General features: G+C 43.8%; 1 protein-coding gene across 5 annotated transcripts in view; it reads right to left on the minus strand.

The window, feature by feature from the left end:
• The window catches only part of igsf9ba (immunoglobulin superfamily, member 9Ba), a 40,945-nt gene that overhangs the window by 16,492 nt on the left and 13,413 nt on the right, over positions 1-11,040 (minus strand). For all 5 annotated transcript variants that reach the window (XR_015859408.1, XM_088380639.1, XM_088380640.1 and 2 more), the window contains 4 exons: positions 7,572-7,769; positions 4,977-5,123; positions 2,065-2,216; positions 598-715 (listed from right to left, as the gene is read on the minus strand). Coding sequence is in view for 4 of the 5 variants with exons in the window: in XM_088380639.1 (XP_088236765.1) it covers positions 598-715; positions 2,065-2,216; positions 4,977-5,123; positions 7,572-7,769 (615 nt within the window). In the remaining variant the exon portion in view is untranslated. The remainder of the gene's footprint in view (positions 1-597; positions 716-2,064; positions 2,217-4,976; positions 5,124-7,571; positions 7,770-11,040) is intronic.

Below are 11,040 nucleotides of genomic sequence, written 5' to 3' on the forward strand. Positions count from 1 at the left end.
AAATGTCATTGGGGGCAGATCTGGCCCGTCACATCATTTTATGTGGCCCGATAAGGCAACTCGTGCGTCAACTCTATGTTTCTTGTTAAAATAATTATTGCATTTTTTTTTTTTTCAAAACCCCACTTTCAAAATAAATTTCAAAAAATTGCGTTTGAGTCAATCCAATCAAAATCTCGCTGTCACATAATATATGATTCATAAAAGTTTCAAAACAACCGCTTGAAGGAGAGCCTGACTGACCGGCTGACAGGCCAACCTTGACAGGCGAGGCGGACATACGTGGACCCAAAAGAGAGTCCAAAAAAAAAAAAAAATCTAGCACTTTCCTCGTTGTTGCGTTTTTAAGACAACACCTGGCTTGTTGTTTACGTTATGTCAAACCTCTCAGGAAGCTGAGCTGCACACGAGACGCAACATGTCGGACTATCGGAATTAATGGAGAGGAAAGATTAACAAGTACAACGCACGTCCAATGGGAGTGCTTTAGGTGTGGTGAAGCAGCATGTGGCTCACTATTCAAGTTTTTATTGAAAATTAACATTTTTCTGTTTATGGGCTAACAACACGAACCTTCTAATGTGAACCGACTCGTACCTTGCACCAGCAAACGGGTGGTGTGAAGCACCTCCCCCTGGTCGCTGTAGGCTCTGCACGTATACGCGCCCCTGTCGTCGCGGGTGATGCCGAGGATGGTCAGGCTTCCGTCGTGCACCTGAGAAAGAAATAATGATATGAACATTGCATGAGGCGGTTGCTGAGCTGCCTCAATGAGAACCAATAAAAGAGCATATGAGAAGCACGCACCCCCCCCCATCCGTCTATAAATTATGCAACAGGTTGTGAGGTCACGTCCATTCAAGTCACAAACAGCTGTAGTCAATGCATTATGCAGCCGAGGGAGAAAAGAGCTAAGCTCGAGGAACTCGGCCACATATTCTCCGTCTGACACGCTGTAAGCGATTGAACGGTCGCAAGATTAACTAACGCGCCGTATTTGTCGCGCAGTTCATGCGCGACAGGCTGAGAGTCAAAGTGTGAAACAAACAGTGAAAAGCTGCAATGTTGATTCAATCTGATGCCTGGGAAACAATTTATCATGACTTTTAATACGACTTAAAATTGAAGAGAAATTTTCTTGCATTAATATCAGAGGCAGACATTTTTTTTCTGAATTAAGGAATTTTTCCACCGATTATCTCTATTTTTTTTAGGATTTATTCGGGGACGTGTTTATTTTGTGAACTAGACAGTTTCAGGCATTTATTCACATACCTGCCACATTTTTTTTTTTTGGGAGGAAAGGCATTGATTTTCTCAAGTACAACGGCTTTGTTTGGAGGATGCATTATTTAGAGAAATGTGTTCATTTATAGAACTGCACCAGCAGGTGTTTATCTAAAGTGGGCTTTATTTGGAGGGGGGGGGGGGGGGGGCAGTTACACAGCAGAAGATTAACAGGTGTTTGTTTCGGAAGGCACTTTAATTGGAAAGCCTCAAAACGCTGAAGGTAGGACAATTGGAAACTCGACGACTGTACATATGGCCGCTCTTTTGTTTAACATCTTCAATATATGGAGCCTTTTCCTCCGTGCGCATAAATAAAGCAATAAAGTTAAGTAAAACGAACACCATGACAACCCCGCCCCCCCCCAAAACCCGTCCGCCTCCACCAGCTCCTGTCTGACACATTCCTGCATTTCTCTGGCGAGTCTCTGTGGAAGCGAGAGCATGCGGGTGAGCAAACACACCAGCACACACACACATACGCACACCAACATTTGGACAAGATTCTTCGCACGCGTTTCCCAGGAAGAAAAATATCAGAGCAGAGCGGATAAGCACTCGGCTCACTTCTGGATTTGTTCAAAATTCAAATTTAAGTGAAACGGTCAAATCAATACAATTGGATGCCCACAATTAATAATGAACATTTAGTGGAGATCTTTTTTTTTTTTTTTTGTGAAGGCAATTGGTGGACATGAAGATGTTCTGTCTCCATCAGTCATTCACATGAATTAGACTTCTTTGCAAAATAAATGACATCAAATATTTTTGTTTTACCGAATATTTAGCGTTGGTGGCAAGCTCCTCCCCTTCCCTCAGCCAGCTGATTACAGGTTTGGGGTTTCCCTGGGCGGAGCAGCTAAGTAGGATGCTGCCTCCTTCCTTGGCCTCCACATACTGCGGCGGCGTCGATGTAAATGTCGGCGGCGCTGTTGGAAGATATATAAAAAATATTTACTCATATCCAATCACAACAACAAACTTTCCTTCAAAAAAATCCAGAAAGAAGTCTCGATATCCTCGCATCACCCCAAAGATTCTCTGAAGCTTCAACAGCAGCCACCGAGAAGAAGCTCATCACCAGCAACCCGAGGGGCCAATAAACCTTCTTTCCATATTTTTTTTTTCCTCTGCTATGAGTAATTCAGATGATAAATAGTGGCAGTGTGCTCATTTTAAAAAGAAGACGACAAATGGGCCACTTGCTCGCTGCTGGGAAAGTTGCCACGCGGCGTCACACCAACTTGACTGTCTCTTTGATTTTCTTCCCGGGTAAATTTGATTGGGATATGTGGGCAAATACTCGTAAGACCAATTAGGGGCGGAGCTACTTTTATGACGTAACTGTTCTCTTTTCTGACCCCAATCTCATGTACCTCTTGTGGGAACGAGCACGCTGTGGCAAGCAAGCGAGCGGCACACGCGGCGGGTACATCGGTCAACTTGGGACTCTATTGTCAGATACAGCGAAACACCGGAGTCGCTCCACTTAAAAATTTTTTTTAAAAAAGTCAGCCGGGCGTCACGACTTCGCCCTACTTGCGGCATCGCTCCCGTCATCAATTATACACATTTAAAATCGAGGTCTGCATCCCATTGTTGTGCTGCGAAGGATCGTTCATCCTTAACTCAGTCCACTATGTTTATGCTAAGACAAAAAAAAAAATGGCAGTCAATGCCCATGACACGGTTTTTTTTTCCTCCTTACGTCGAGCGTTGTCTTGATGTCTGCAAAGCTGAGTGATGCGTGAAAAGCACAGCGAAGGGAAGCACCAGGCAGACTAGACAGGAGGAAGAAGAAGAGGATGAGGAGGAAGGAGGGAGGGAGGCAGACCGGAGGGAGACTGGCCTCACTGTTCTTTTTCGGGCACAAGGCCTCGCCATCTGACACCTGCCACTGAGTGGGCACTAATGCGCCGTCCGCTTGGCAGGAAGCGAAGGCCACCGAACAGGAACTCCAAAGGAGGTGCGAGTGAGCTACGTGTGTGTAAACAGGAGAAAAAGCAAAAAAGGCGGACGAGGACGGCACCTGCTTCCCTCGCACCACTTGTTTGATGTGAGCACTCTGAACCTACGCCAACATTGTAATATTTTCTTTTAAGGGGTCTTCAGAGCAAACTGGGTTCGTAGCGTTTGGCGACTCCTCCACGACTTCGCCCTGCCTTTTTTTTCCCCCGAACAAAAAGTCGAATGGAAAAAATGTTTGATTCTCAACATCCGCACCACAAAAAAGTCTAGATGACGATATTATTAGTCGCTGTTGAAAGGCCTGACGGGAGTGAAGAGCTCCGCAGCAGGACGCTGAGCGTGAATACTGATGAGGTAAAGCGACAGAGGTGCAGTATGCCCGGCACAACAAAAAGACATTGATAAAAAGTAAAACAGTCTGACCTATTCACTCGCCGCGCGGGACAGAAAATGGGGACGCTCTCGTGTCGGCGCCGTTTTATGTAACGCTTGCCGACGCCATCGGGGGGGGGGGGGAATAAACATTATGAGCCTTCACGCACATCAGCATGTTTCACTCCGACGTGATTATGCAGGGCTGCGGGTTTTATAAATGGTCCTCAACAGTACACGATTCCACAGCAGCACCTTGTCATCGTTATTCAAATAGGGAGATCGGCAAGGCACTGTAAAACATATGCATAATCACATTTCACACACCAGAAATACAGGTGTGAATGACACAGGAGGTTAAAAGACCTGTGAAAAATTAACAACTTTTTATTTTTATTTTTACTCGTGTAAAAAAATGATGCATAGTGCAGGGAAGGCAGTTTTTGTTGCATCGCGCACATCTGCAAAAAAAATAAAAATAAAATACAGCTTGATAGGAAAGCTAGCTAAAACGCACTCCTCACATAAAACAGTGTACACTGCATAGGATTTACTAATGCGCTTGGGGGGCCTTGGCGAGGAAATGCAAAGGTGCAGATATGTTATTTTCCCAGCCAGTCATCACTTTGGTAGCTCGCAGACGACGTCTCATAACTGCCTTTAACAAACCACAATCGATAACGGAGGCTGGCTCTAACCGATCTCATGAAAAGGCACATCACTGGGAGCTTTACCACAACTTTTAAAGACTGGATGCTTTTGTAAATGAGCAAAAATCAATAAAAGGTGAAAAAATTACATATATAGTGCAATTTTGTATTGGTCGATTTATGATAGTCATCATATATTGGTATTATGATTCTTATAGTATTGGTTGTGGTAAATTATCGTAGTATCATCATCAGATAATTCTTATAAATATTATCATTGTTATTGATATAATTTTTTGTTATTTTTATAACTAGGAGTAGTAGCAGTAATAGAAGTATAGTGGCAGTAGTGGCAATGGCGGAGCTGGAGGGGGGGTGGAGGGGCACTGTCCCCCCCATAATAATGATTGACATAAAAATGATTGACATTTGGGTATTTTCTCATTTTTCAGAGATTTTTCCCCATATTTTACCTAACCCTATTTCTATCTGCATATTTTGAAGATTTTTTTTGCTAACCCCCTAATATCCTTGCTCCCCCCCCAGAAAAAAAAATCCTAGCTCCGCCAATGAGTAGCAGTATTAGTAGGAGTCACATTACTTATAATTCTAAAAATCATATGTGACAGTTTTAGCATTCAAATAGTCATAATATTCTATAAAAATATTAATTTTACTCCCTGAAGCCGGAAGACTCACCATTGACCGTGAGGTGCACCCAGCTGCCGTTGTGGAAGGTGTCGTACTGTTGCTCCAGCATCAGGACCCGGCACTCGTACCAGCCCTGGTCCTCCGAGCGCACCGGCTCGATCTGCAGGGAGGCCTTCCCGTGCAGAGAGGCTCGACCTGTGCGGCAAACACAACGCAGTTATCAATAAATCGGCCAGAATCATTACCGACCGATGAGTTTGGTTTTAGCGCGCGATCGTCAGAGTCCACAAGCTGGTGACAGCCTGTGACGTCTCAGCGTCGAGTGCAAACAAGTTTATTTTCCATCTCAAATAAACGTGAAATTGGCCAACTGGCCGCAAAACAGACACATTCCTGGAGGCCACAATTTAACCTGATTCAAAAGTATCTGCGTGGGTGGAAAAAAAAACAGCCTTCCATCTCAAAGTCGGCATACGGTTTCACACACGATTTTTTTTTTTACCCCTCTCCTACTTCACCGTTCAGGCTAAATTGGAATTCAAACGGGGAGCAAATCACAAGGGAAGGGAGAAGTTGAAGAAAGCGAGCCTGCCGAAATCCGCCGCCTTTCGACCGTCTGTCGAGCACGCGGTCCGCCTTTGACAGCCCGACAGACTACAACGTTTGCTTCTGCTGGGCTTGACAAGTGTTCTGAGATGGAGCATCTTTGCAGACTTTGATGTGTAAACGAAAGGCCATATATGAGCCGCTTTCTTTTTTCTTAGAGGTGCCGGTGCGTTCTTGCGGAACTGTACAACACGCGATGGCATCGACCGTGGGATGGCCGCCATCGTTTAGATGGAAAAGGGACATTTTTTTGTTAGCGCAAAATCAATGGAGTGGGAGGTGCGCAGCGACTGCAGTTTTGCAGGAGGAGAAAAAAAAAAAAAAAAAAAAGGCAGTCTTAAAAAAAAGTCAGGTCTATTTTTGGGTCGGCCATTGAAGTGCTGAGTCGGGGCGGGAGGTGTCTTTTTGAGATCAAGGGAGTGGGTGCTGCTCAAGTGAACCGCAATGCATCCTAATTATCATTTTGAGGGCTTTCGCAACATGTATAATACAAAACTTTCGGGAGCACCTCTCCCAGAATTATTTGAAACCTCAAAGTCAGTTGCATGAAGGAACTAAATGTTTATTTCCCGCAAATAATGTTTGCTCTGGCTTCAAAACATCATTTCACATCTACAGGCCGTGGCTTCCTCCACACACATCGCTCCGAACACCCCGAGGGAGGGGGGGGGGGGTTGTTGAAAGATATATGATCTTCTTACGCCGGCAGCTTGTCCCAGAGCCCAAGAATCAGACGCTAAAAATCTCACAAGCTGCCCGACTGAATTATTGATGGAGTCTTTGCTTTGAGTCGGCACAAAAATAGATGTTTTTTAAATGCTGTAATTTCCATACGGCCGCGGGACAAGTGCGCGCGGTAATGAAGGGGAGATAATATAGTCTGCGAGGGAGGGGGGGGGGGTAAAGTGTATCGTTTAGCGGGAAGAGATTTTTTTTTCATTGGAATCCAGAGTTCGGCAGAGTCACTGACATCGAGGATGTAGCTGACGCGCAGCCTTAATAGGTGCTGCTGTTTTGGTTAGCAACCAAATGAACGTATAGATCATTTTCTCCATTCTCCCACACCCAACGTGTGGCCAGGTGGACACTGATACGCTTTGAAGGCGCCACTTTGCACATCGTAGGAAACCCGCTGCAGGTCAAAAGGCTCAAGTCAACAATGACCCCCCCCCCCGTAGGATCGGCACTACACAGGAGGGATCCCCTTTAAAAAAAAAAAAAAGTGCAAAGTCATTTTTAGATTCAAGACTTGAAATGCAGCCATGCTTTGCCTCACTTTTGACAGCGTATTAAGAGCCGAGGGTGGGGTTTGCGAGGCGGTAAAGAGGAACCAACGGGAGGGGATAAATGTGACCCCATTCTGACAGCTCGCCATCTTGTCTCACACACATACACACGCACAAGGCAACATCAGAGGAAGCAATTTCCTGCTGCGTTGAAGGCGCCGCGCAGACGCATCGACTAAATCAGCGCAGGAGGATTTATTTTTTAAGGTTATGATGCGATTCATGCGGCGTGTAATGCATCTCTAATAGGCGTGGATTTTACTTTCACTCAACTGTGTGAGTCACACATCAATCACGCACACCCGTTTATTTGTGTCACTGTTATTTCTGATGGGAGGATTTTTTATGTTTGTGTGTTTTTGGAATTTTCTAAAGGATGGCAATTACGGGACGCATCCCATAATCAGAGAATCAATAAAGAGTTGATTCATTCTTTCGATTTTTGGAGTTCGAATTAAAAAGTGGTCTCCATTTTGTGACAATGAGTGTCTGTCTGCGATTTTGGAATTTGTGTTTTCTAAAGGATAGATCACACATCTAATAAGAATCAATCAAGAGTTGATTCATTATTTTGATTCTTGGCGTTCGAATCAGAAAGTAGTTTCCGTTTTGTGACAATGAGTGTCCGTCTGTGTTTTTGGAATTAGCGTTTTTGAAGGGATAGCAATTAGGGGACAGACATCCCATAAAAAATAAATCAAGAGTTGATTCAGAGATTCTTGGCGTTCGAATCCATTTTGTCTGCACTCACCGGTGTACTCCGGGTCCACATGGGGAGGGTAGAAGCGGAAGTTGATGAAGAAGGGAATAGGCACTCCGAACTTGAACCACTCCACCACGTAGGGGGGCTGCTGGCCATCCAGGGGAGGGGACACGTCGCACCCCAGGATCACGCTCTCTCCGGCGCGCGCCGTCACAAACCGAGGCTCCTCTCTCACTCCGTGGGCACCTGAGGACGTAATTAGGCGCTTCCGTCAACAAATTGACTCCCTTGCATTCAAACACTTTATTGCACACGGACGAGAAAGCGGCACGGCGTTTGGCCGACGGTGCCGGAACGGAAGCTGCCAAGAGCTCGCATTGATCTTCGCCGGCTGCCACCGGGCCCGACCGCGGTCCAACCTGCCTCAGCAGAACCATCACTCCGGGAATGGATTTTCTCCAGTTTGCTCCCCCATCACCCCCGAGACCATGCTTTCATTGAGCCGTGCCATCAAGGGACATGCTGACATTTCACAAAATGCAAGTGGAAGCTTTCATTAGTAGGATAATGCTTGATGAGATAATTGTTGGTATCATTACGATCCATCAATCTTTTCGTTTTGACATTTCGATGCGAAGGTAGAGCCAAATATTGAGACGTTCTAAGATTGCCGATTCCACCCAAACCGTTGGCTCAAGATTTTAATTGAAAAGGAAATCAAAACGAGTCCCGAAGGAGGAACTAAAATGATTCGTCAACGACTTGTAAGATTGTTTTTTGTTTGTTTTGGAATTTTCTCGACTAACCAAAAGCTTGGACTCCGTATCTGAAAGGCCATATGGATCACTTAGCGAGTGTGTTTATCATTTTAATCGGCATTATCCTGTCAGAGAGTTAATCCACTTTGGTCGTTTCAGCCGGCGCAGATTCTGTTCAGAAACAGAAGCAGATTAAATCAAATTATGTGTTTTTTTTTCAGACTCATCTGCTGGAATCTGCTTTGCTATTGTGTCTCTTGACCAGAAAAGAAAATACTAAAGCTACGTTGTATTTCCATGCATAATTTCCTCCGTTGACTTCATAATATCCTCACTGACAATGTAAGTTTTAAACATTTATTTTTGAAATGTATAGAAGTATACAACAAAGCATCCTGATGTTTTTAGGATAAAAGCCGAACACACAAAAGTGGTGGTCTTTTCTTTTTGAAGCCAGGATGTATTTAGCCCGGGGGAAGGTTTTGAAATGCAAAGCACTGACATTAAACAGTCCTTTTTTTTTTTTTTTAAACCATTGCTATGAGTGAATAGTCGATAGATATCAAAGGCTTTTTGAATTCAAGGCCTTCGCGAATGGTTCAGATTTCCTCTGCAACTTCACACTGGCCACATTGTTTGCTTTGGCTAAATAGAGACACTTGACGTCAAGCGCAAACTCAACGCTCCCACTGGTGAGTGGGGGAGGCGGGGGGGAGTCAATTTGTTGTTTTCTGTGCTGACGTTCAAGATGGTTCTGGTTCCTGGCTGGACATTATTTTTGGATCCGTGAAGAGTTCCAGGGCTAATAATTGTCCAATCTCATTAGGGGATCCTCAAGGGGGCGCAATCAGCAGTGGCTCGATCAGAGCATTTAGCAATTTCATTTCCTTGATGGATTCACGATGATGCCCGCAAGAGTTTATGAGCACTTATTGAGACGGAATATTCATGCTCTCAACAACATATTTGTTTCTTATCATTCTAGCTTCAAATTCAAACTAAGAACCATTCTTCTTTTTTTAATTTATTACGCACAGACTAACATAATTAGCATATGGCTAAAAGTGTAACTGCTAACAACTCGCCAAATAAGCTCGCCATTAACAGTAATGTACTTTTTTGACTGTCCCTGAGTCTCCTTTTCATCTTTCAGAATTTGTCAAAAGGTGAGTAGTTTATTTTATACTATATACTTACTTCACTTCAACGATACTGAAAATATCACTCAAAACAGCACCGAGGTTAAACCGTGCCGAGTAAATGCTTAAATTAATTTGTGATGCTATAAGATTTATTTCATAACAGTGCACACAAACTACTAAAAAAGTGACATAAAAAAAAATTATTCATATTGTTATGATAAACCCCATGAACCAATAAGAGACATCTGTTCAAGTCCAAACAGCAGGCAGCTGTCCTTAACAACACGCCAGTCGTTCAGGGAGTATGATGGGGGGGCTACGAGGTTAATTCCACCACAGATTTCAACTTGTTTTCAAGTGCATGCAAACAACATAAAAAGCATCCCACACACTCGTCACTACTTCACTCCAAACGCTCAAAAAGCATGTTACGTCGAGCAAAGCGTCTCATGGACTACGTCGGCATTTGAAGTGTCGACCAAGCTAGCAAAGGGGGATGATTGCATGTAAGCTTGCGTCGTCGCGACAAATGCGGCAGGCTCACTGGACGAAATGGCCGCGGAGAGCTTCTCAAGGGCGTGCGGCCACTGGGCTGGATGGGCCATTGACAGGGAGGTAATTGAATGCCAGCCTACGTGGCTGAAGGTCACATCAGGGAATGAGCGTGTGGATGTGTGGATACGGTACGTATGCACGAAGTGGAAATGGCGTCTTGCTTGTGTTAGTTGAAAATAACTCAAAAAAATAACTCAAATTTAAAATGTTATTGTTGTGTGTCTTGATTTTATACTCTGAGGGGAAGCTGAAAAGTAAGTTGCTTGAAAAGTTTTTGCTATGAGATGACATCTCAATAAAAGACGATTCAATTTTTGATTTCGTTCGATTTTCCGATTCAAATCCTTTTTTTACAGAAGTGGCTATCATGTTTTTTCCGGGTTTTTTTTCTGATGGAGGTGCAAGGCTCAAAAATTGTGAGAACATATGATGGATGCAGAGGGGAGGGGCCGAGGGGGTGTGTCAAATCTAGCTGATGATGATTTTAAAAGTTCAAACGAGGCAAAAGTGGAATAATGCGAGTGGAAATTGACATCTCGGCTCTCGTACGCTTCGCATCAGCCCTGCCGGTGTGCTGCACAGATAAAGGAAATCGGACACCGCCAAAGCAACGCTGTTCCTTGTAGTAGTGAAGCACAGAGTGAAGGTAATCTTATGAGTGGAGTTAATGTGTGTGACCTTGCATCCGTTGCTAGCCACGAGAGTGGGTCAGCAGACCGTAGATTGCACAACATTAGATGGGCACTCACTGTTTTCATATGATGTTATCTTCATGCAATAGCAACCAATGTAACATCAATATATTTAAATACACGAGCTTGTGCAGGGATGGGCAACTGGCTCTCTTTGATTAATTAACAAAATGAATAAAAAAGCAAAATAAAATTTATGAGGAAAAGACAATTCAAAATGTTTTTTTAAAATGTAATCCCAAATAATTATATTTAAAAAAAAGTTATTAAAATATTCATTGTAGATTTCTGAAGGAAAATGCCACAGGAGGTGGTAAAATACTCAATATATAAAAAAAATACTGAAAAATAATTCTTAGAATCTGTAGTA

This window comes from Syngnathus floridae, chromosome 7, assembly GCF_059516105.1.
Source record: "Syngnathus floridae isolate MCC-2025c chromosome 7, RoL_Sflo_1.0, whole genome shotgun sequence".
NCBI classification, from domain to species: domain Eukaryota; kingdom Metazoa; phylum Chordata; class Actinopteri; order Syngnathiformes; family Syngnathidae; genus Syngnathus; species Syngnathus floridae.